Below are 20,986 nucleotides of genomic sequence, written 5' to 3' on the forward strand. Positions count from 1 at the left end.
TCACCAGTGGTGCAGGAGCAGGTTCTCGGTTCAAATGTTGATGACCCCTGGAGACTTCCATCCTTGGTGTTTACAGGGATCCTTTTAAGATTGGACCAGATCCACTTAGAATCACATGGGGTGGGGGATGGGGTATTTGTGTCTTTTTGTGATTATCAAAGTATGTAAGCAAAGTAATACAGAACTTTAAAAAATCAAGAAGTACTTAAATGATTATAATGAAAAAGAGCCTCTTGACTTACCCTTCCCTACCCTCAATCCCACGCCTTAAAGGCAACTCCTGTCCATTATTTTAGCCATTTCTTGATTCATTGGTCTTAGATGTTATTGACTCTTCCTATTACGTCATGTGAGATCTCCTTTAACCCCTTCCCACTTCCATTCTCTCCCATCTTTTTAAAATTGCATCACAGTTTTTGTTGAATTAACCTTCAGGGATTACAGGAGTAGCCTTTGGTTTACTCGCTATGAGCATGTAAACGCTATGCCTCTGAGCCAAGGGGTACACTAGGATTCTTCTTCTTCTCCCATAATTTGTTTTTTTCCTGAAATACCTCTCTTTCGTATTTGCTCAATTTGTTAGGCACCTAAGGCTAATTCTTCCCAAATGTTCTACATGACATTTGCTTCAAAATATAATCTTCCTCAGAGGCCAAACATCAAATCGCTATTAGCTGCATTTCTTTTCTGAAAGACCAGCCTCCTGGAGCTTACTCCAGGAGCTGGCTGCTTCCTGGGCCTCCTGCGCAGCTAACCCCTAGGGCTGCCCGCAACTGTGCCTTTTTCTCTCCCATGATTCTGATGACTCCATGCTGTGCTTCCTAACCTGGGTTTCCAGGGACACCTTGTCAGAGCTCTGCAAGTTAACCAAGTTTTTAAATTGTGGATTTTCATTTAAAAAAAAATGGTATTTTACTTATCCTAAAGACTCAACTCTTGTAATGATAATTCACAACTGCAGGACACTTCCAAGATTAAGACTTCAGTTTCTAGAACTTCCATAACTTGGGTCACCAGGCCTGTTCTCAGACATCTGGGGTAGTATCTTTCCCTTTAAAAAGAATCCACTTGGAGGGGCGCCCAGGTGGCTCAGTCAGTTAAGCATCTGCCTTCAGCTCAGGTCATGGTCTCAGGGTCCTGGGATCGAGCCCCCATCTGGCCCACTGCTCAGTGGGGAATCTGCTGCTCTCTCTCCCTCTGCCCCTCCCCCTGCTCATGTTCACTCATTTTCAAATGAATAAAATCTTAAAAAAAAAAAAAAAAAGGACCCACTTGGATACTACTCAAGTGTGAGAGACACCATCTTAACTGAAAGTAGTGGTCCTCTAACAGTGCCTCTGGAATCCAGCTGCAGAGGGTAGGAGGTAGAGCTTGGGGCTGGGGTGGGGGATAGGGGGTGGTTTGGTCACTCAGACCTTCAGTTGCCTAGTCTCTGGGTGTAGTTGGCCTTATGGATACCTAGCAAAACAGTGCGCATGCACACACTCTCTCTCTCTCTCTCTCTCACTCTCTCTCTCTCTCCCCTATTAACTATTTCTTCATCTCCATACCTGTACTCCCCATTGATTTTAATAGCTGCCTGGAAAGTCCCCAATTTTTAAAAAAGATTTGATTTATTCTTTGGAGAGATTGAGGGCGAGCGAGAGTACAAGCAGGGTAAAGGACAAAAGGAGAAGCAGACTCCCCACTGAACAGGGAGCGGGATGAGGGCCTCGATCCTGGGAGTTCAGGATCACCACCTGAGCAGAAGGTAGATGCTTATCCAACTGAGCCAACACAGACTCCCTGGAAAGTTCTGTTCTTCACCTAACCAGTCACTCTCCACTAATTAACTGGGCTTTTGTCTTAAATGAACTTCTAACTCAGGATAGTTTTAGATTTACAAAAAATTGTGAAGATAGTACAGGGATTCTCCATACACCCAAACTCAGTTTCCCCCATTAGTACCATCTTACATTAAAATAGTACGTTTGTAACAATTAGTGAACCCAATACATTATTGTCACACTCAAGAGTTCATTTAAATTTCCTTAGTTTTCACCTAATGTCTCTTTTCTGTTCTAAGAGACCACATTGCACTGAGTCGTCCTGTCTCCTTAGGTTCCTCTTGACTGTAACAGTTTGTCAGATTTTCATTGTTTTTGATGACCTTGAGAGTTTTGAGGAGTACCAGTCAGGTATTTTGAGAGCCCTCACTTGGCATTTATCCATGTTTTTCTCACGATGAGACTAGGGTTATGGGTCTGGGGGAGGGAGACCACCCAGGTCAAGTGTGTTATCACATCATATCCAAGTTACAAACTATCAACATGTCTTCCACTGTTGATTGGTGACCTTGGTCGTCTGCTGAAGTATGTTTGTCGGGTTTCTCCAGCATAAAGGTACTTCTTCTCCCCACTTTCCAGACTGTACCTTTTGGAAGGAAGTTACTCTGTGTAGCCCACCATTAATGAGTGGGGATTTATGCCCCCTCCCTCCTTGGGGACAGAATATCTATACTATTTGGAATTCTTCTGCATGGGAGATTTACCTATTCTCTCCTGCTTGTTTATTTGGTCATTCATTTATGTCAGTCCAGACTTAGGGATAGGCATAGTATATTCTGGGTTATAATCCAATACTGCTTTATTTATTTTGTTGCTCAGATTATCCCTGCTCTGGCCACGAGGAGCTCCTGAGTCCTTACACAGGCCCTCATTATTGTGTGTTTTGTTCTGTTTGTTGTTGGGGATTTTTTGAGCACCTCTTTACTTTTTGGCACTACAAGATGCCCCAGGGTCCTCTTGCATGATTTAAATATATGTTTTCACAAATGATCTGTCTGTTAGAATTAATTACTGTTTTATAACATAGGACCTAGAACAAATAGTTCGCTTGGGGAGGGTAGAAATAGATGTTCAATAAAAATCCCTCAAAGGTCCTTCTCTGTTTCCTCTAATCCATCCTTACCTTTGTTGGAACCATGAGCTAGGGCCAGAAATCTCAGAAATCTTACCTTCTGCTTCCCTTTATCCTCAACCACTCTCTTTCTTGTCAATTTGACTGTTTTACCGATGTTTGCCGTCTTACCATCCCACTGCCAGTGCTCAGCTCAGACCCCTGTGCCTCAGAGGATTACAGCAAAAGCCCTCTCTCTGCATGGTTTCCTTTGTGCTCTTGCTTTGCTGACAAATGCGCTTTCCCCTTATGCTGATCACCATAAACATCTGCTAGCTCTTTAGTTAGGATGGCTGCTGAGACTGACATCCAAGGCCTTCCACAAATATGGCCCTACTCAGCAGCCTCTCCCCGGACACCCCACCCACGGGCACTCGGCCATGGCTACCCTGGAACACTGGGCCCTGAGCATAAGGCTTGCAGTCTGGAGAGCTGTAGTCTCTATCCTTAGCCTGTTGAACCGAGCATAAGGGCCGATTTTTTCGTGCACTGGTCTCTGCTTATGCTCCTATTAGAGCAGGCATGGTTCTCCACCTGTTCCTACAGTTGTGTACCCATCTCTCCCATGAGATGGGAAGCCCCTTAATGGCAGGGACCTGTTTGTCTTATTAACCTTTCTTCCCACGTGGTGTGGGGCTCCGGACTCACATTCAGAGGCTGATTGATGTCTACTGAATTGATGGAAGTGCTTGTACTTTGTGTTCATGAGCCTGTTGTTTTACTGTCAAACACCAGAGGGCACTGTTAGCATATTGAGGAGGAGAACATAACCCTCGAGAGCAAGGAGGTTGAAAAAGGCGCCTTTGGGAAAGCCGGCTTCTGTGTTGGGATTGCGTAGGACTTACGGCTCTTGGCTCTTCCGGCTCTTCGCTTGTTTTAAGCACATCCATTTGCGTTTATTCATGAGGTGTGCTCCTGCTGGGTTTAGAGATCAGTATAATAGTTACTCATGATACTTTCATCACATCCTCAGACAGGTCTGCCTTCATGGTCTGTCCAGACCCAAAGTGATCCTCCTAATTCGGGCTGTACTCCCCCTCTTCCCCAAAATGAGGACTGCCAGTGCCAAGGGAAATGGGTGATACAGTTCTGCTCTTCTGCCCTACTCTCCTTACACACACATACATAAACACTGACATTAAGACCTCTGGTTAGTGACATCGAAGGTTCTACCTGTACACCAGACGGGAGGTTGCTTGAGAAATAGTATCTCCATTGGCCCGGAATCCAGCGACACAGTGCTAGCTCCTGTACGCTCCCTACCCACTAAGCTAGGAAGCCCCATTCCGGGGGGCCTGCTATTTGGAAGGGTCTCGTACCTTGTACATTTTTTTCCAAAAAGCAATGTGGCAATTGGAGGCCATAAACCAAAAAGTTGTTATTTTTCGGAAAACCGAAAATGAAAACCTTGATCTAGTTTCTCTGTAGCAAACCACCTCCAGCATGTGCAACAGCTGTGCAGTGTAATGGCAGGAGGCCCGGATGGAAGGAAGGAGGCTCAGGGCTCCTCCCTCTTGTCTTTGCTGTAAACTTGTTCCTTGACCCTGCCCTGCAAGCACCTCTGATAAACAGGAAGGCATCCACGCCATCAGTGTCTATCCCGCTTAGAGCATCTGAGACCTGTCTAAGCCATCAAAGGCGTCCCCAGACCCCAGGAGCATTCTGGAGGGGACTCCAGACTCACCAAAAACAATTCCCCATTGTGTTCCCCCCTCTTGGAAATCAGGGATTTGTAAACAGGCCCTTACATTTAGACAGGTCCTGCCCTGTCTTTGTGCTGGTGTGTTTTTTCTTCCCTAAACAATGTCCTTTCCAGCAGGGCCAGCCTGTTCACACCATTGTCCGAGACCCTTGGACTACAGGAAACAGCACCAGATTCTTATCAGCTGGGGGTGGGGGGGCAGCGTGAACAGATGAGGTCATGTCCATAAAGCAAGCTGCCGGCCTGCCACATCATTCTTCTGTACGTTTATCTGTGAGAGCAGAGCCCCCCCTTGTCCTCCTAACAGGCCTGTCTGGGCTTTCTGTGTCCCTCATACCGTAGTTCTTTCCATTTGATGACAGACACCTGGACTCTACCGCAGGCCTCTGTTGATTCATTTTGGAACCCTTGCCAGCGCACAAAGGTCCCCCTTTCCTGGTCTTGCCTCTCTGCCCAATGGGATGCTTATGGAAGTGGAACACACCCCGTTGGGCTGGATTAGGGTACACTGCAGTCGTCTTCCTCCCTGGGGGAAAGGGGTCAAGACTGGTCACCTGAGTTCTCCTCAGCAGAGTCCTTGAGTGCAAGCTCCCGGCTGAATGCTAAGGTCTGGGTGAGGATAGGGGCAGGTGTCCCTTAGGAGGCCTCCCCGGAGTCTGTGCAGCATTTCCCATCCTCAGTGGAGAATGAGTCTTTTAAAAGGCTGCATTGAGGAACCAGGAGTTTCCCTAGTGAAAATCCAGTGGGGAAAGTGAAAGCCTTCATTAGGATAAGGCCTCTAGGGAACCGGCCCAGTAGTGGTACCCACGGCCAGGGTGGGCAGGGGAAGGGCAGTGGGAAGTGGGCACAGGGCCATAGTTGCTGTTTCCTCATCTCCTGTTCCCCAGAGGTGGGGGTGAGGCCGGAAGAGGAGCCAGGGCAGGGGCCCAACAATCCTTAAGCTCCTAGTCAGGTATTGTACGAAACCTAGCCTCTCCCACTCAGCCTCTCCCTACACCAGGGCCAAGTCTGCAGTCTCAGAAAACCCTGGGGATTTGATCATGGTGTGGCCTGAAACTTCTCCCTTGGGAGACCCTGAGAACCAGCAATTGGAGAAGCCTGGGGTGGATCCCCAACTAGGAATGGAAATCAGGCTGTTTCTGAGCCACTGTCTCCTAGTTCTAAGAAGGAGATGTGGCTGGCTGGAAAAGCCTCCGTGCCCTGGACTGACAGAGGCATGTGAGTGAGTTCCCTGCCCAACCCCCCACCCCCAAGGTAACTGATCTGGGCCCCTGGAGGGGACAGCATGGCCCCTGATGACTGCTGCCTACTCCCTCCTCCAACTGAGGGTTTCGAGGGATGTCTGGAAACTGACCTGGGCTTAGCTGAATGCAAGGAGACCACTTGAGAAAGTGAAAAGAGCTGTTTTCCTCCTGTATTCTGCTCCCTCCCTACACCCACCCTTCCTTAAAATGAGTCCCTTGGACTGCTGGACAGCCACAGGCTTGGGGTGAACCCCAGTCATCCACAGAGGATCTGGCCAGGAAACGGGCTGTGGAGGCAGACCGAGTGTGGGAGGATCGGCAGAGGCCAGACCCAAGGGCCAGCAGACTGGCGGCGTGGCTGCCTTGGCCTGGGATGGTGGGTCCTGCTCCGGTGACTGTCGTGGGAAGCCAAGCTGTGGCTCTCCGAACTGGGAGGCCAGGGCCTCCACAACTTACAGGCTTAGAAAGCAGAGATTAATAAACTAATCTCACATGGCAGGGGAAGGAATTAATCAAACCCGCATTTTCTCAAAGTACGTTTCAAAACATTAGAAACATGAGGCAGTGATCACTTGATGGGAAAAAAGGACCCCAGGTTTGGGAGAATCATGTAGCTTGTAGCAGACGTGCAAATCAATGAGACATTATCGTGGGCTTCTTAGGGACTTCACAGGGCAAACGCGCTGCACACACAGCAGCTCCGTGGGGCTAAAGGGACAGAAATCCCCATATTTATTTGATCCTTGTCACCCTACACCCATTTGGGAAATGATGACACTGGCCCAAAGACAAGGGGAAGTATGGGACTTTGAGGAAAAAGCTGCCAGAGAGAGAGAGGGAGGCCCCTGAGGCAGGAAATATGGCTCAAGGGAGGCCCTCCTAGAGGGAGGCCTGGGGGGAGAAGTCCAGGCCCAAGGGTTGGGAAGGGAGTGGTCTAGGGAGAGAAGAGGCTGTGGAGGCCGAGTACCTCCCAGCCCCTCACTCTGTGCCAAGTGGGTACTGATGATGCTTCCTGGGCGATGGCTTAGGACAGGGCACAGTGGTTCGATGCTGTCAGGCCCAGGGGCAAAAGGAGGACCCCTGCTCCAGGGCTTCAAGATGGGACAGATGACCGACTTTGTTAAGCCCCCCTACTCTGGCGTATGGATTGAGGGGCCCATACTCAGCGTGCAAGCAAGAGGTTAGCCTGGCAAGGTGCCCCTCCCCTCTTTGAATCACTCCTGCCTTTTCTGGGCTCTGTTATCTGGGCAGGAGCATGATGTCACCGGGGGGAGTGGGAGCCACGGGCTGTGGCGCCTTCAGCAGCATCCAGACGTCCCCTCCTCCTCACAAGCTTCTACCCCCACAGCGCAGCCCAGCACCGCAGGCAAGAGCACAGTGGCCTTAATATACGTTGGTATGTGGCATGCCAAGGAGACAGGCACCGGTCCAACTGTTGCTGTTACAAATATTGAGTGTTATTGTGGAAAAAGGAGCAGGGCTGCCTACGTGCCCAACTGCCCTTTGCCAGCAAATTTTTTTTCTGACTCAAGATCTTCCTGAAGCCCGAGAAGGTCAGTCTCAGAAGCCTGAGGGGCAGGAGTTTCCTAACTTAATAAGCCATCTCTGTTTCCTAGACCAAGCCCTTTGACTCCTTCCTTCCTGCCCCTCATGTCCATCTCCCTCCCTTCTAGAATATACCCCTTAGGGTGGCCTTCTCCCGCCTGGAATGGATGGAAAGGCTCTTCCTTTCCAGCTCACACAGATGGTATCAGTCAATTTAGAACAGAAATACAGAGATGCAATAATGATATAATTATGTGATATATTCACTCCATCGCTTTCCTTGTGGGTCTGTGTGGTAGACCACCATGTATCCTCATCAGAGCACAGAGGTGGTCATGACAATAAAAATAACAATAGTAATTAGGAGAAGGTGCTCTGCAGACAGAGAAACCACAAGGCCGATCTCAACATATGAATATAAAAATAGAATTCACACGTAGAGGCATTTCCAGGAGTTAATCACACACAGTACCTCATGGGTGGGAGGTGTGGGGAGTTGGCAAAGGCTGTCCATAATTTTCTAAGTGCAGGTGTTCCTTGTTCAGGATTGGGAGCTCCTCTTCCATTTTCCAGAGTAACTTCCCCCGGAGAACCCTGCCTGGAGCAGCCCATGCCTGGGTCTAGCCTAGAGGCCACGGAAAGTCTGGCCATTTCTTCCTTGCTTCGCTGGGGTAGTGGGCCTGCAGCTCTGCGAGCCACAATTCCTGGGGCTCTGTCTTCTTTCCCGCCCCTCTTGCATGGCTCTGCCTCTCCCTCTGCTCCCTTCTCCCTCCCTCCTCCCCACAGTCCTCCTCCCCTCTGCTTTTACCTGCAGGCCTCCCAGCCACAGAAACCCCAGGCCCGAGGCATCCCAAGGGGGTGTTGGGTCAATCTCAGTGCCTCTGGTTCACTGTCTGTGAAGTCAAAGAGGAAGGGGGGCCTATTTCGGATCCCAGTTCTCTGGAGGTGATGGGGCGACTCACATAAAACCCAAGGCACAGATGCACAGTCTGGGTTTGAGTTCAACGGAGCAGGAAGCCCTGTCCTGCTTTTTATCTGGTGTTTTTTCCTTTCTTCATCTTGGTTGTTTTCATGGGGGGAATCTCGAACTTGATGCTCTTGTCCCCCTCCTGTCGGTTTTGTGCGTCACTAAACCTGCTCATATGCAGGTTGGGACAGACTTTTCATTCAGTCCTCCTCCTCCTCTCCTCTGTCCTCCCCAGCCCAAGAAACACATCACTGAGTATGGCAAAAACACCCCTACACCCTCAGACCGAATGCATCCTGGCCACCTGCACCTCACCCTCAAGAACCAGTAGGACTTAGCAGGCTTTTGCCCTCCGTTTTTTTTTTCCCCCTTGAAAGAGAAAAGTCTTCATAAATGAAAACATTCACCACCAACCCGGCTTAGTAGAAACCAAAGATTCCAGGGTGGGAGACATCTGGTTTTCCTGTGGCTCCTGAGCTAACTGACACCATCTTGGGTTCTTGAGAATGCCTGCTCTGGGGTCCCCTAGCCCATCCTCGCGCGTCTCTCACCCTTTCCCCATCCCAGAGGCTTCCCAACCCTCGATGACAAAGCCCCGCACCTGGTCCTCCCATCCAGCGGCAGGTTCCCGCCCTCCCCAGCTATGGGCATGTTTGCACTGCCTGGTGAGAGACAGCCCCCTCCTCCTGCCCCACACTTCCCCAGCTCCCCTCTCCCCAGCTCTAGTCCACAGAACGGAGGATGACATTCCCCCACAACCCACCCTCTCCCTGCTCATCAGTCCAGAGACCCTGATGGTGGGAAGGGAGAATCCCGTCAGGAGCTCTGGGCATTGCAGGGAACCTGGCCTGACAGTGTGGGGTCTGGGGAAGGCAAGTCAGGCTGTGAGACACCGCTGGGCTTACGAAGTAGGGCCTGAGGCCCAGACCACCACCACCACCACCCCCGGGTGCCAGGGACCTCTGGCTGTCCATGCTTCTAGGATTCTGTGAGGGAGAAGAAGTGGTGGACAGCGGCAGGGAGCCACCAGGATATCAGGTCACAAAGTGGGGGGAGGGTCTCACTGTTTCACCAAATCACATCAGGTGCCCTTAACGGGTGCTACCTGGGAGGCAACTTCCATCTTCCTCCTGCTGCCTAAGGGCCCCGCACCCAGGCACCTCCTCGGACACACCCACACAACCACTCCAAGGGTCACTCAGAATGGCCATTGTTCTGCCTGCTGGGAAAGACCCACCCAGCCCTCTCACCACCGGGCACAACCGGAAATGTGCTCTGGGGCCATATCTGAGAACAAACAGCAGGCCCACGGGGGCTGGCAGCAGCCAGAGGGAGGCTGGCTCCAGCTAGGACTGGGAGCACAGAGGGGCAGGGAACAGGCCTCGGACACGGGGAGCCTCCATCGGGCCCCAGCCTTTCCTGGGGGCAGCCTGGTAGAATTACGGGGGGCAGAGACTCCTCTATCTCTAAGAGGCAGTTGGGCATGCAGGCCCCCCTCTGCCCTCGCTGGGTGAGTGGGAGACTCTGGGGGCTGCTGGGCCACCCGGTCCCTCCCGACCACCCTCTGCTCCATGCTCTTCTATGCGGCCTCTACCTCCCGGGGCGTCCGATTGCGCTCGGCCTGCACCCGGCTCTTCACCTTCTTGCCCAGCTCCGGCCCTGGCCAGCTCTTGCCCTTGGCCTGTTTGCCCCGGCTCCTGGAGGAGCACCACACGCGCTCGCAGTACTCGTCCACCCGCGGCAGGTTGGCGAAGCCGATGAGCTGCAGGATGTCCTTATACCAGGCCTTGGGCGGGGCAGAGGCCAGGCTTCCCCGCGCTGGGGCCTCCTCAGGCCTCGGCTCCCGGGGAAACAGGCTGGGGAGCTGCGAGGCCGCGATCACCTCCAGAGCCAGGCGGACCACGGTCTGGGAGAAGCCGTGCTCCAGTGTCTTGCAGGTGTAGATGCCGGCGTCCAGGTGGCTGAGTCTGCGGAACAGCAGCCCCTGCTCTGTCTGCAGGACTCGCTCATCTGTCTTGACCTGTGGGGGTGTGGGAGGGTGTGAGGGGGGCTTGGAGTAGGGCACACACACCAACAGCTTCCTCCCCGCAGTTTCCAGATTCATATCTTAGGGCCCCGTGCTGAAGCACTCCCCTCCCCGCTCTTTCCTGCCCAGGCTGGCTTCCTCCTCCGGACTGTCCGCTAACTGCAGGCTCTCACCTTCCCAGGATCCAGGACCGGGCCTGCAAAGGAGGCTTTTGGTTTCTCCCCTAGTCAGAGCACTGGGGCACCTACCTTGGCCTTGGGAGAACCTGCCACATAGTCCCAGGGACCAGAGTGGGTAAAGGTATTTAGGGGCTTTTATTCAGGGAGGGTTATACCCACAGACCTAGGACCAGAAGTCCTTACCACTCTTTGAGCGCGCACACACGCGCATGCGCGCGCGCACACACGTACACACACGTAGCCCTCCCTTTCCCTGACTGCACTGTTCACTCTCCCAGCCAGGGGTGGGCTGAGTGCCCATTGCAGGGCAGGAGGCAGCCGTGCTACTCTGATCCGGCCTGGATCCCGTCTGCACTTCTGCACGTGGAGGCTGGATCGCCCGGGCGGTAAGTATTATGTAACCATCTTGTTGCTGGCTGCCTCTGGCCTCCTGGGGGTGTCTTCCCAGTGCCTAGCCCAGCAGCTGGCCCCAAGCTGGCCTCCCCCGGTTCCCAAGCTGGAAGGAGAGCCCCTCCTGTAATGAGCGCCCTCCCTTCCCCTTCCCTGCCCGTGGGAGAGACTGGAGAACGGTTCCTCACCCTGCCACACCCACGCCCTCCTCAGGCCCCAGACTGAAGCCATTTCTGGGGTTGACAGACCTTCCCGGATGGGGGAGGAGAGGGTCTGGGCAGACAGCTAGACTCCGTGGAGGAAGTGTTGAGCTAGGCAGTGGGTGGGTGCTTAGGGGTGTATGTGTGCACAGGTTTCGGTGCAAGTTAGGTACCCCCTGGGCAGAGAAGAACCAAGAACCCCTGGGAAAGAGACCTTTCAGAGAGGAACCTTATGTGTAAAAGCACAGGGGGCTTCCCTCTCTTCCACCTCTGCTCCCCACTTCCCAAAGCTCAGCCCAATGCCTGGGAGTTAGCGGGCTCCCTGTCACAGGACGGCTTGCAGCCAGCTCTTGCTTGGGCTGTTCCCAGAGGCAGAAGGAAGGGCACCTCCTTCTAGGCACCCCAGGGACTTAATATACACTTTTCTTCAGTTGACCTTGGCAGGTTCCCCCCCAGAGCCCTTTCCTAGATTCAGAGAGGGATGCGGCGTGATGACACATGCAGGTGGAGGCAGGGTCCTTGCTCACCTGGTCAGGCCCCTGGCCCCCTGGCCTCTGCACGAACCAGTGCACGGCCGCCTGGGAAGACTTGGGCAGGCACTCCAGGAAGGTGCTGTTGTGCTCTGTGCCGTAGACCGTGGTGGCTGCTGCGGAGCCTGCAGCCTCCTCTGGGGGAAGAGGGGAGGGGGGCTCGGCTCAGGACTGTGGGACCCCAGGGTCCTCCACCAGTGTGACAGGGACCTAGGTGTCCATCACTGTCCAAAGACCCTCCATCCATACACTGACGGGAGCTGCACACGTAGGAAAAGTGAGGTGGCAGGGGGGCTGTTAACACAGGACCAATGAGGCCACACTTCCCAGGGGTTGAGCCCAGGCCTGAGGGGTGAAGAGGGGCCTGTGGGAGCCCGGTGGGTCTGCGCAGCCCCCCTGCCCCTGCCGCCTGCCACCACTCACCTTCCTGGCTCTCAGCCAGACACTGCAGGGCAGGGTTGCCGTGCCGGATGTCCTGCCTGCGGAACCGGCGCTTGCCAGGGCCGGGCCGGTAGCGGGCACAGGAGGCACCGTCCCAGGCACAGTATGGGTCTCGGGCCAGGCAGCACTCAGCACAGGCACTGCCGTAAGTTTCACACTGGTGCAGCCGCAGCCGGGCCACGCCTAGCCTCGAGCCCACGTACAGCGTTTGCTGGCAGGGACACAAGCAGAGCCAACATGAGCCCAGGCCCCACCTAGAAGCAGCTAGGCTCTTGGCCCCCTTGGGCTTCCTGAGAGCACCCCACCATTTGCAGGCAGTCTTCCAGAACCTCTTGGGTGTCTCCCCAAATGCCAAAAGTGTTTATCATGCACCTGACACACATCAGATCCTGTGCTAGGACACAGAGAGCAGGGGGCAGACCTTGCGTCCTAAGGGGCTTCTCCAAGCCCTTCCTGCTGCTGACTTTTGCTCTCTACCTCAGTAACCTTTATCCTGACTTGCCTCTGAGCTTAGAAATACACTCTGCTTTAAGCAATCCCAATACAAAAGTTGGGATTTACCCAAAGATACACGGGGGCGATAAGCTTGAGATTTTGCCGCTTGCCAAAGGATCCAGCGGGCCTCAAAAAAGTGGCTCTCCCTTGCAGGGTTTAAATTCTGGATTTTGTTTTCAAGCAGGAAGCTGTCGGCCCAGGGGGACTGGCCTCTGTGGATCTCCCCTTCTCTGAACACAGCCTCCCTTACTCAGGGTTCCCACTGTCCACTGGTTTCATGCATGGCATCTCAGCTCCCCTGCTGGACTCTCGAGCCTCATGGCAAGGCCTCACCAGGCAGCCCCAGAGCCTGCTGCAGCCCCACGTTGAGCAGACGGCAGCCTGCCGTGCTCAGAGAGTTTCAGAGGGGGATCAGAAGGAGGAGGAGCGGTAGGATGGCAGCTGCTCTTACCCTTTTGACAGAGATCTCCATCTCGGTGATGGGTGTTGGCACCTGCAGAAGGAGGAGGGTCTCAGAGAGGGCTGGGCTGGGGCCAGCTGTGTCCCTCCTTCAGCCTCCTCCAGCCCTCACATGGGAGCCACCTACCTCCCAGCCCGGGTCAGCGAACTCCCCGGCAACTAAGGCCAGACAGTCTTTCCCAGACATTGGGTTATTAGAAAGGTCCCCTCATGCTGGCTGGCCTCCAAGGAGGAGGCCTAGTGGAAAGCACAAAGCTCCAGTGTCCCCTCCCACAGCCCTGTTCTCCAGGAATGAGGCAGCTGTCCCACATCACCCATCCCATGTCAGGGTCCCAGCAGTCCCCCAGAGGCAGGTGATGCCCTGCCTGGCCCACAGAAGCCCTTAGAGACATGGGGGTCTCAGCCACCCCCTCACTGTGACTTGAGCCTGGCAGGGTTTTGTCAAGGGGGTGATCACCTTGGACACCCCTCCCTAGGCCCTCCAAACTTTGTCTGGGCCCCACGCCAGACAGCATCAGCAAGGCACTTTCTCCTCCACTGGCTGCGAGCTCAGTAAGGACAGGCCCATCCGCCTCCTGCACTTTGCTCCTGTGTCCCAGGAGCCAGGCCTAGACTCAGCAGTGGGGCTGGAGGGGACCCTTCCCATCAGTGCTCCCTCCCTACAATCTGCCCTCACCTTAAACACCTGGAGCTCCTCCAAGACCACCTCCTCGGACTCAGTGGAGCCCCCACCCTGGAGAGCAATGACCTTGAGCACGGAGCCTGAGTCTGGGGCAAGGGAGAAGGGGTCAGTGGGAGAAGGAGCAACCCCCTCCAGCCCACACACCTCCCCGGCCGGGCCACCCCACTCAGCCCACCCACCAGTCCCCAGGAAGATGACGTCGTAGGTCCCATCCTCTGCCTCCACGCGGTCCACCACGATCTGGTGCAACTGCTGGGCCAGATGCGTTTTGACAAGCACGGGGCGGCCCCGCCGTGGCCGCACGGGCCAGAACATAAGTGGGTGGGCTCGGGCAAATTGCAGCACCTCGTCTGGGTAGTTCTTGGTGCTGCCAAAGGGTCGTCCTGGCTGTGCTGTCATCTTGCTGGGGCACTGTGAGGAGCAGCAGGGGGGCACCTGAAGTGTCCTGGGGCCACATGCTCCCCAGCCCAGCCTGTTTCCAGGTCCCATGGCCTGGGCATGCCCACATCAGAGGGGCCACGCTAGCCGTAGCAGAGGCTCCTTGACGTGGTCAGGGCTCTGCTCCCCTTCTTCCACCACCTGGCCCCTCTGGAGCCCTAGCCCAGCCGCAAGGTTGTCCCAAGGTAGAATCCCTCTAGAAACTTCTCAGCCCTCTCTCCCGGCCTGGCTCCAGGCAGACACTCACCACTCCAGGCCGAGGGAAGGGCACCTTGCCCCCATAGGGTCCCCACTGGTGTTGGGGACCATCTTGGTGGGCAAAGGGCCCTTTGAAGACCTCCCAGATATCCTCCATGTGGTACACGCAGACGGCGAATCCCTGGAACACGGCACTGCCAAGGACGCACAGGGACAGTCAGGTCAGAGTGGCTGTCACAGGTGGGAAGGGGCAGCCTGGCTCCATGGACAGGACAGAGGGCGATCATGCCTACAGACAGCCAAGACCAGAAAATGAGGACACCCAGACAAAGACAGAGAGAAGGAGGGAGAAAATAGAGCCTCCGAGTCCTTGAGTCAGGGACAGAGACAGAGACCCACAGTAAAGTCGGGCCACAAAAGCAGGGGCTCAACAGAGGACGCTAGTGTGCAGAGACTGAACCCGGGCTGGGGATATGAGGGGAGACCCGTGTGCCCACCTGACCGTGCTAAACAGAGCATACACCTCGAGGTTCTTCCCTGCGCTGGGCCACAGCAGGAACACATCCTCTGGGAGAGAGAAGGTCACTGTCAATGCCGCCCACTCACTGCTCTGAGCCCTCTGCACCTGTACCCGCACCCGGCCCTGGCCATGGCCTTACCCAGCTGGTCAAAGTGGGTCTCGGCACCACCAGGGCCAGGCACCGAGCACACCAGCCTGGCCTTGAGGAAAGTGCTCCATTTGCTCACCAGCACGCGCTGGCCACCGAGGTCATTCTGGGGGTGAGGGTCAGAGTCAGCCTCCAGCTCCACGGAGATGGGCCCCCCTTCTGCTCCTCCACCCTCACCGCTGGAGGGAGAGGCACGGAGGCTGGCTTCACAGCCTTGCCTCGCTTTCCCTCCTGCTGCTGCTGGGAACGGGTGTAGGAAGGGAGTGTGGTAAGGATCTGACCTCACCGCCTCCTCCCGGCTCTCACCACGCAGACACGGCCAACGCGGCTGACGGTGACACGGCCTGGGCCACCATCGGGTGAGGGCACAGTTTCCGAGAAGAAGAAGTACACCTTGTCATCATCCTGGTCAGAGTTGTCAGCAATCCGGGCGGCCATCACAAACCGCGGGTCTGGGAGGTGACAGGGTGCATCTGGTTGGGGGACCCTCACAGGGGAGGATGGGAGCGGGGTCAGGGGAGAGGTGCCGGACCTCCACTGTGGGCTGGAGTCCCGGGGAGTAGAGTGGGGCTGGGCTGTCCGTCCCTCCCATCCCCACTCCAGTGCCAGGCCCTCCTGCCTCCCTGTCAGGGCTGGGGGCAGATCCCAGTCGGCCTTGCCCCTGGAAGACCCTGGGCTCACCGTGTAGGAGGTTCTGGTCAGAGTCAGAACGCAAAGCTGGCCGGGGACCCCCACTCCGGAAGATCATGGCCTCACGCCCCAGGAAGTCAGCCGTGAGGCCCGTGTACAGCTCCCCACCTGGGTGAGAATGGGGCAGAGTCAGGGGAGGAGGGCCAGGTCCCATAGCTGGTCCCAACCCTTCCCAGTGACACTGCCCAGCACCCACCCTCCTCCTGCCCGTCCTGGCCTGGGCATCACCCACCTACAGAGGTGCTGGCGAAGGGACTGCTGGGCTCATGCGGGCACCGCCCCCGCCCACTTTCCACACTGCTGGGCTCAAGGTGGAGCACATGCTGGGGGAGAGGGAGGAAGGGAGAGAAGGGTGTCACCTGGGAAAGCAGCCCAGCCCCCCACCCAGGCAGTGGCCATCGCGTGCAGCTGGAGAGTGGGCGGAAGACGTCCTCATTCAGGGCCCCGCCAACGGGGTCAGCCTGGCACAAAGATGCCTTTCAGCCCCTGACCTCTCTGCCCTGAGCCGGGCTCAATGGGAAGTGTTCAGACAGTAGGGCAGAAATGTCACTGCATCCCAGTCCCTTGCGGGGCCTGTGCCAGGCTCACCTCCCCACGGTGCCCGACCGTGATGAGGGCACAGGTGGGCTGAAAGGCCCCAGTGCCGCACGCCAGCAGGTGGGTCCTGTTGTGGGGCTGCAACACCCGTACGAAGTTGGCACACTCCACCTAGCAGGGAGAAAAGGGGTGCGGTGGAGGGGGTGAGGAGGTGTTTACCGTCTCCGTGGGCCCCAGGACTCAGCCCTGCCTGGCTAATCAGCTCTGGGGACCTAGGGTAAGGGTGACATTCTTCACAGACTTTCAAGAGCCCTCAGGATCTGCTCCAAATACCCCTAGCACAAGTACCCCTGGGGAGTGGCCCCAGGCTGTCCTGGGGGTCAAGCCCTGAGTGTTGGTCATGGTTGGGGGACACTCTTTTTAAAAAAAAAAAAAAAAAAAGATTTTATTTATTTACTTGAGAGTGAGAGAGAGAGCATGAGAGCTGAAGGGTCAGAGGGAGAAGCAGATTCTCCACTGAGCAGGGAGCCCAATGCGGGACTGGATCCGGGGACTCCAGGATCATGACCTGAGCCAAAGATAGTCGCTTAACCAACTGAGCCCCTCAGGCGCCCGGGGCAGTCTCTCCTGACCGCACTCACCAAAGGATCTCTTCCCTTGCGAACACACTCCTCCTTCTGTCCTGGCTGCGGTGGCCACTGGACCTGAAAGAGAGCCTGGCTGACGCCTGATCTCACAGCCTGTTTCCCCATCCAGCTCCCAGCTCACAGAGAGACCCTCCCTTCCTCCGCCCCACTCACCTCCCGGGGATCCGGCCACGACTGGTCTAGCCGCAGAGAGTAGATGGCATCACGGCCCCCCAGAAAAAGGCGGTCCCGGTACTCATCCAGATACATGGCTCGAAGGTCCAGAGAGCCCCGGGGACCCAGAAAGACAGCTGAACGGTTGGCAGACAGGAGATCTCGGAGGGAGCAGATTGGAAGTCAGCGCGTACTGCTGTGCCCACTTCCTCCGTTAAGGTGTGGAGCTGGAGGGGTCCCAGCTGTGCATTCACACACACACACACACACCCCACATCTGGAAAATGTTTCCGGCCCCAGGCCTGCTGAAGGGCTTCTGGGAAACGGCTCCTGGGAGTGGGTGGGACCGGAGGCTCTGAGCCCCGCTTCCTACCCATTCATCCTTTAGTCCCTTGATCTTTCAGTTAACATCTCCTTCCCATCTGTGCCCTTCTGCGCCCACTGCGGTCCCCAGGGAAGATGGCGCCACCAGCAGAACTTATGGTAGCAAGCTGGGCAAAGTGCTGGGAAGAGCCCAGGGGGAGGCTGAGTGAGTGTGAGCAGTGGGCGAGGACGACTCGGTGGGACAGGTGGACAGACACGGGAGAGCGTTCCCAGCAGAGGAAACACCTGGCAAAGGCCTGGGTATGGGAAAAGCCCGCTATGGTCAGGTGGAGCCCAAGGCTCTGGTCCAGGGATACGACTAAGGAAGACTTTCTCCTCCGCAGACACTGCCCTCCCAGGCCCCAGCTGTGGGGGGTGGCTGGCGGGGGACGCTGGGCCCAGGAGCCGAGGATCCTGAAATAGTTTCCTGGGGTTTGGCTAGGGAGGTGAAGGTAACAGGTGGTCAAAGGGGCATGCAGCAGGATGTGGTGGGAAGGGGCGTTGGCCATGGGAAAGCCAGGTATCCCACACCTGCCCAAAAGTGGCAAGCCCGCACCCACTCCATTCCCAAACTCATCAACAGCCTCTTCCAGGAAGCCCTCCATGGCTGACAGTACTTTCAAGGGAATTTGCCCTATTTAAGCTTTTGCTTACAGCTTGATTTTTGCCCCAGTCCACAGCTCCCAAGAAAGGACCACACCCCCCCACCACCACCACCAGACCCAACCACGGACTCCAGAGTAGAACCATATCTCCTCTCCCAGATGTTCCAGAGAAGGCTGGGTGTCCCGCTTGGATTGGGGTTCCCAGGGAAGGTGATCACCCATCTGGTTTCCCCAAGAAGTGTCTCAGGGACCTTCCCCGTGGACCACCCCCACAGATTCAGAGAAGTCTGCACCAGCTGCAGCACGGAATACCAGGTTAGAGCCGCGGGGGCACCTCCTGGGCCAGGATGGGCCAAGAGGGGAGGCTGTGATCCCCTTCGGGCTGTGAAGAGCCTCTGGGACAGAAAGGGAAGGACAAAAGCCAGCACTATGAAGTGGGCTACAAGAGGCAGATGGGAGGTGGGGGCCTCTGGCTGTGAGGACAGGGCGAGGGATTCCACTGCAGGCTGCTGGCCCAGGCTCTCACAGGTGCCCAGGCTCAGTGCACACCTCCTCCAGACCTGTCCTCTCCATCCCTCCCCATCTCTCCCTGCCCATCCCTACTGAGGCCTCTCAGGACCTCCACGCTTCTCTCCTTTTCTCAGAAGCCCCCCTCAAGTTGTCCCCCTGCATCTCTGCCTCTCCCTCCTCCCCCCTCCGGGGACCTGCCCCTGCCCTCCTCCCAGGTCCCGCCTCTGGCGGCAGCTGGATCACCATCTCCGGGAATGACCGTGAAGTCCTTCCCACGGGCTGTGTGGGAGTGACCGCATCCCTCCGGTGAGCAGAAGAGGCTGCCCAGCGCCTGGCTGGGCACCCCTGAGCCGGGGATGTCACAGGGTCCCGGGCTCCCACAGACGCACCCTTGAAGAGGGCGTGCACTGCTGGTACCTCGGTAGGAGAGCCGCAGGCGGGGCGCGCTGGGGCCAGGGGTGGGGCTGCCCCCGTGGAGCAGGAGGCCCCCCAGGAGGCAGCAGATGGCCCAGGCCGAGGGGGCCATGCTGGGGGAACCGAGGGCACCACGCTGCTGGTCGAGGTGCCCCGGGTCCGCTGCTGGCTGCTGGTTGTTGTTTGTTCCGCGGCCGCCAGGCCTGACACTTATAAGGCAGCTGCTCCGCCCCCTGTAGGGCCCAGAAGGCGGGAAGGAGGAGGGAGGCAGGGAGGGAGGGAGCAGCAGGAGGCCCACCCGCCTCCGTTATCCACCTGCTGCCTCTCTCTCCACCCTCCTTGGCGTGGTTAATGCCTCTGTGTCACATTGGCTAGTTTCCCAATGGGGAAACTCTTTCCCGGCTGGGGTGTGGGTGGTTTACATGAAATGTCCACAAACCCAAGTCTCCAGGCTCCAACAAAATGTCGTGGAGGCCAGGGGTGTGTGGGGGGGAGACATAGCCTGGAGGAAAAGTCAGGGGTCAGAGATCAGAGGTTGCTGGGCTGGCTGGACATCTCGCTGAGCCCTCCTTTGCTCCCTGCCTTTCCATTGCCCATGACAGAGACCCCATGACAGAAACAAACTGACTTGAGCCCAGATCCCTGATACCAGGAGGGTCCAGCTCCCTGAAGCCCTGCCTGGCTCCCCAGCTCCCCTGGCAGGGCCTAAGTTGCCTGGGAGGGTCATTCCAGTCCAAGGGACTCCATGTTTTGGGTGGGGGCTTGACATCTGGCCACACTTCATAGATCTGGGGTTGGCAAGAGATGAGCCCAGCCTCCTCCACCCAAGCCTGTCCCTGTCTGGCCTCCAGGCCCCTTCCCAGCTCACTGGGGCAGAGGACAGGATGCACTCCATGCTCGGGGACTCCCCCATTATCCCTCAGCCCTGCAGATCCACCAGAGCTCTAGGCCTCAGTGTCACCAAGGGAGTAGTGGGTTCTTCCCCGAGTTCCCCTTTGCACACAGACACTATACCTATGTCCCTCCGGAGTGAGGATGGAGGTAGGACACTTACCCCATCCCCCATTCCCTCTGCCCTGCACACTGATTCAGGGCCAGGCAGGCCACAGAAGAGGGACAAAGGAGAGACAAGCCTGAGGGATTAAATAGGGGCAAGTGAGGGGACCTCCCTATGCCCCCCATCCCACAGCAGCCCCCGTCCCCCCCCTCCGCGGCTGTCATTCCATCCCACCCTAGAGCCCTTCACTCAGAATCTGAGGTTCCAGGCACTAAGATCTCAGACGTCAACCAGAGCTGGAGCTCCAAGGATCCTAGAAATTCCTGCAAGTTAGTCCTCCCAGATGGACCAGCCTGAGCTCTTCGATGGTGGTCAAGAAACTTGGGACCATCAGAGAAGGAAGGGCCTGGCCCAGGTCACACTGCAGGCTGACAACAGGCTCTGCTCAGCCCTGCCCCCTCCTGGGACTCTTGTTTTCTTCTGGGACTTCTGGGGTCCTGGGATCCTTCCTTCCTCACCCCCATCTCATCCCTGGAAGGGAAACAGGTTGGCTCCTTGAGTCAGCATGAGAAGGACCAAGGGCCCTGGAACCTGTCTCCTTGTCTCCATCACCCCCTGCCACCCATATACATGCCTCCCCCCGGGGGGTCCTGACCTGGCATTGGGTGAGGGGCAACTCAGAGAGGTCAGGGACTAGCGTCAGCCCACCCCACCTCTGGCTTCTCCAAGAAACTTGGCCAAAGCCTTCCCATCTCTAGGCCTCAGTCTCCTCCTTCCATAGCTGGGGAGCAGCCAGGCTCCACACTGGTGAGTTGTGCCTGTGCAGGGGCTGTCATGGACCCTCAGGAGGGTGGAGCCCCTCTGCCTCCAGTTCCCTGGGGAGTTGTTTCAGCCTGCAGACTGGGCTGAGGGCCAAAGTCTGGCTGAAGATTGAGCTGGACAGCCCCTCAACTAGCATGTGGCCACCAG

The 20,986-nt window shown here is 56.4% G+C and overlaps 1 protein-coding gene across 1 annotated transcript; it reads right to left on the reverse strand.

Moving 5' to 3' along the window:
* Window positions 1-7,667: 7,667 nt before the first annotated feature.
* SEMA3G (semaphorin 3G) lies at window positions 7,668-19,215 on the reverse strand. The gene is made up of 16 exons (XM_059389881.1): window positions 19,024-19,215; window positions 17,129-17,289; window positions 16,970-17,032; window positions 16,380-16,499; window positions 16,024-16,114; window positions 15,783-15,899; window positions 15,408-15,553; window positions 15,093-15,207; window positions 14,931-15,000; window positions 14,483-14,627; window positions 13,977-14,208; window positions 13,792-13,883; window positions 13,108-13,149; window positions 12,144-12,372; window positions 11,718-11,857; window positions 7,668-10,415 (listed from the first exon to the last, which is right to left on the reverse strand). The coding sequence occupies exons 1-16, from the start codon at window positions 19,130-19,132 to the stop codon at window positions 9,975-9,977; spliced, it is 2,313 nt and encodes a 770-aa protein (XP_059245864.1). The 5' UTR covers window positions 19,133-19,215; the 3' UTR covers window positions 7,668-9,974.
* Between the last annotated feature and the right edge of the window lie 1,771 nt (window positions 19,216-20,986).

This window comes from Mustela nigripes, chromosome 2 (assembly GCF_022355385.1).
Source record: "Mustela nigripes isolate SB6536 chromosome 2, MUSNIG.SB6536, whole genome shotgun sequence".
NCBI lineage: Eukaryota > Metazoa > Chordata > Mammalia > Carnivora > Mustelidae > Mustela > Mustela nigripes.